The sequence below is a fragment of the Priapulus caudatus genome, unplaced genomic scaffold, assembly GCF_000485595.1.
Source record: "Priapulus caudatus unplaced genomic scaffold, Priapulus_caudatus-5.0.1 Scaffold828, whole genome shotgun sequence".
Lineage (NCBI taxonomy): Eukaryota > Metazoa > Priapulida > Priapulimorpha > Priapulimorphida > Priapulidae > Priapulus > Priapulus caudatus.
The window spans coordinates 18,151-21,219 of NW_014577889.1; the positions used below are offsets into that span (position 1 = coordinate 18,151).

Here is a 3,069-nt window from a genome sequence, read left to right on the forward strand (position 1 = left end):
GACAATGTGTAACACTGTATATATGTATATACACTGTATATATACATTGTACACATTGTATATATACTAACGCTCGTAGGGTCTATGTCCCCCTGACCTCTGTTTGACCTGGCTCGTTTAGCTATTTCTGACTAACCCTAACGCTAACCCTAACCCTATATATATTACATATTATATATATATATATATGTATATATTAGTCATCTATATGAAGTACAGTTTAATATATGATATTCTACAGCAGTGAGAGCATCCTACCCCATCATATACTATAATCATAAATGTTATCCTGTCATTGCCGTGGTGCTTGTCATTGGTGTAGAAACGAACCTCTGGTCAACTGGCTATCCGGACTGTAAAGGAGAAAACCAATCACCGATCGACATTAAGGGTGAAGAGTACAACCCCAAGCTGGGAGAATTCAAGTTCAACGGATACTTCAAGACGCAGACGATGGAATTCCATCTGACGAATAACGGACACACGGGTGTGTGGGAAGCACTCGGGGCATCGTCATCATGAGGATGATTCTGCATCTAATTCATTTGTCTATCTATCGATCTATCTTTCTATCTGTCTGTCCGTCTGTCTGTCTGTCTATCTGTCTGTCTCTCTCCCCTCCTCCCCCCTCTCTCTCTCTATCTCTCTCTTTCTCTCTCTCTCTCTCTATATATATGTATATGTATATACACACATACGCATGTGCGCATGCTTTTGCGTGTGTGCGTGCGTGCATGTGTGCGTGCATATATGTGTGTCCTTGTCGCAGGTGGCGTACGTGGCAGTAAATGAGCTCTGGGTCTATAAAGTATATGACAGGATATGTTAGTCTAGGAATGTGGTCACGGTGAGCCGTCGCCTCTGTTTTAAAGAATAAAAAATGTTCGGTGATTCACGTTATCTTATCAACATATATCAGATTTACTATTTAAAAAGCAGTTTAATTTTACTTAGGATTGAGAGAATTGCTTGAGCATCATCATCATCATCATCATCATCATCATAATTATCATCGCCATTAATATTGGCATTTTTGATGTTATTCGTGTAGCCGTGGCAACGCTGGACCCGCGGCCATCCCTGTCGACGCAGGCAGGTGGTCTACCAGGCGTCTACATCCCTCACAGCCTGCACTTCCACTGGGGAGGTGACAGGAGGACAGGCTCAGAGCATTTCATCAATGGCAAACAGTACCCGCTAGAGGTAAGCACGGGTTAACTCCGAACACGGTTAAAACCATGTAATTACAATTATAGTGTCACGTTACTACAACTGTAGTAGTACTAAAGGTATCACGGGTTAACTCCCAACACGGTCAAAACTATATAATTACATAGATTAAGTGTAATTAAAAGTGTAACATGAATTAATTATAACTATAGTGTCACGTTACTACAACTGCAGTGAAATCGGATTCACACAATATTGTAACTATGTTACAACTATATTAGAATTAACGTGTGTGGCGAATATATTATGACTTCGTTACAACCATAATTCAAAGATAGTGTAACTGTATCACAACTACAATTCGACTATGGTACACCTACGTAATCATATCGTAATGGCTCAGTTGTAACTTTCGCCTTCGCCTTGTGACAGTACGGAATGGTTATCGGGGAGCTACGATTGTTTCTTATAACGGCCCATGGAGCGTCGTAGGGAGATAACGTGGCAAAATTAAGGCGGGACAATCGGATCCGGGAACCCATTCTCAGAAACAAAATCAGTCGCAACATTTTAGTCTTAACATGATCTTCTTCTCATAGACCGTCGGCGGTAAAATATTATAAAGTTTCCTATATGAGTGTATAGAGGTCCGGTCTACGATAAAAACGTCATGTTGTGACTAATTTTGTTCGCGACAACGCGCTCCGCACGTCCTCTAATGCACCTTGGGCTAGCGTCCGTCTTTTTATGTCAGCCACCTTGGAATTTCACAGCTAGCAGGCGAAAAACCGAGACAGCTTAGTTTTGACCTTAACGTGACGCGACAAGCCTAGGCGCGCGCCATCTTAACCGCGCGCACACTTCTTGCCCTTAACACTTTCTAGCCGGCGGGTGATTACTACGTGCTGCGACTTGTTTGGCGAGCAACACAAGACGGCGGGAGTTGTTAATAGATCCGCAATGAACGCGTTTTGCACGTCGTGCTCCACTTTCGGTTCTTTACCCCCGTCGGGGCAGTTAGTTAGAATAGATGCGCGCATACTTTCGCCCCGCGCTTGAACAAAATTAAATAATCGTCTGGTAGGGAGATTAGGCGGGGCGCATTGATGGATGGATCTTTTCATGTCCAGCAGTCATGATAGCGCATAAACTATTAGTCGCAAGTAAAACTAGCTGCTAGCTAGGTCAGAGCGAGGGTCGTCTGCGCTGTTTGTCTGTCTGTCTGTCTGTCTGTCTGTCTCTCTCTCTCTCTCTCGCTCTGTGTGTGTGTGTGTGTGTGTGTGTGTGTGTGTGTGTGTGTGTGTGTGTGTGTATGCGTGTGCGCGCGCGTGTGTGCGTGCGTGCGTGCGCGTGTGTGTATGTCTGTCTGTTCTATCTGCCCGTCCGTCCGTCCGTCAGTCTGTGCGCGCCAATGTGCGTGCGTGTGTGCGCGTGTGCGTGTCCGTGTGTGCGCGTGCGTGCGTGCGTGCGTGAGTGTATGTCTTGTCTGTCTATCTGTGTGCGATCTGAAGTAGAGTGATGACTTTGCAATAATTTTCGTTTTGTGATTACAGATGCACCTCGTACACTACCACAGCTCGTACCCGAACATATCGATGGCTCAAAACCAACCTCACGGCCTCGCCGTGCTTGGCGTACTGTTTGAGGTATGATCACACATACATATCTATCAATCTATCTATCTATCTATCTATCTATCTATCTATCTATTATCTATCTATCTATCTATCTATCTATCTATCTATCTATCTATCTATCTATCTATCCGTCATCATTCATCCATCCATCCATCCATCCATCCATCCATCCATCCATCCATCCATCCATCCATCCATCCATCCATCCATCCATCCATCCATCCATCCATCCATCCATCCATCCATCCATCCATCCATCCAT

General features: G+C 44.3%; 1 protein-coding gene across 1 annotated transcript in view; it reads left to right on the top strand.

Moving 5' to 3' along the window:
- LOC106813815 (carbonic anhydrase 2-like) overlaps window positions 1-3,069 on the top strand; it is a gene marked incomplete in the record, with an annotated part of 29,345 nt that overhangs the window by 15,566 nt on the left and 10,710 nt on the right. The window contains 3 exon segments of the mRNA XM_014818042.1: window positions 323-487; window positions 1,052-1,203; window positions 2,724-2,816. Coding sequence (XP_014673528.1) covers window positions 323-487; window positions 1,052-1,203; window positions 2,724-2,816 — 410 coding nt within the window.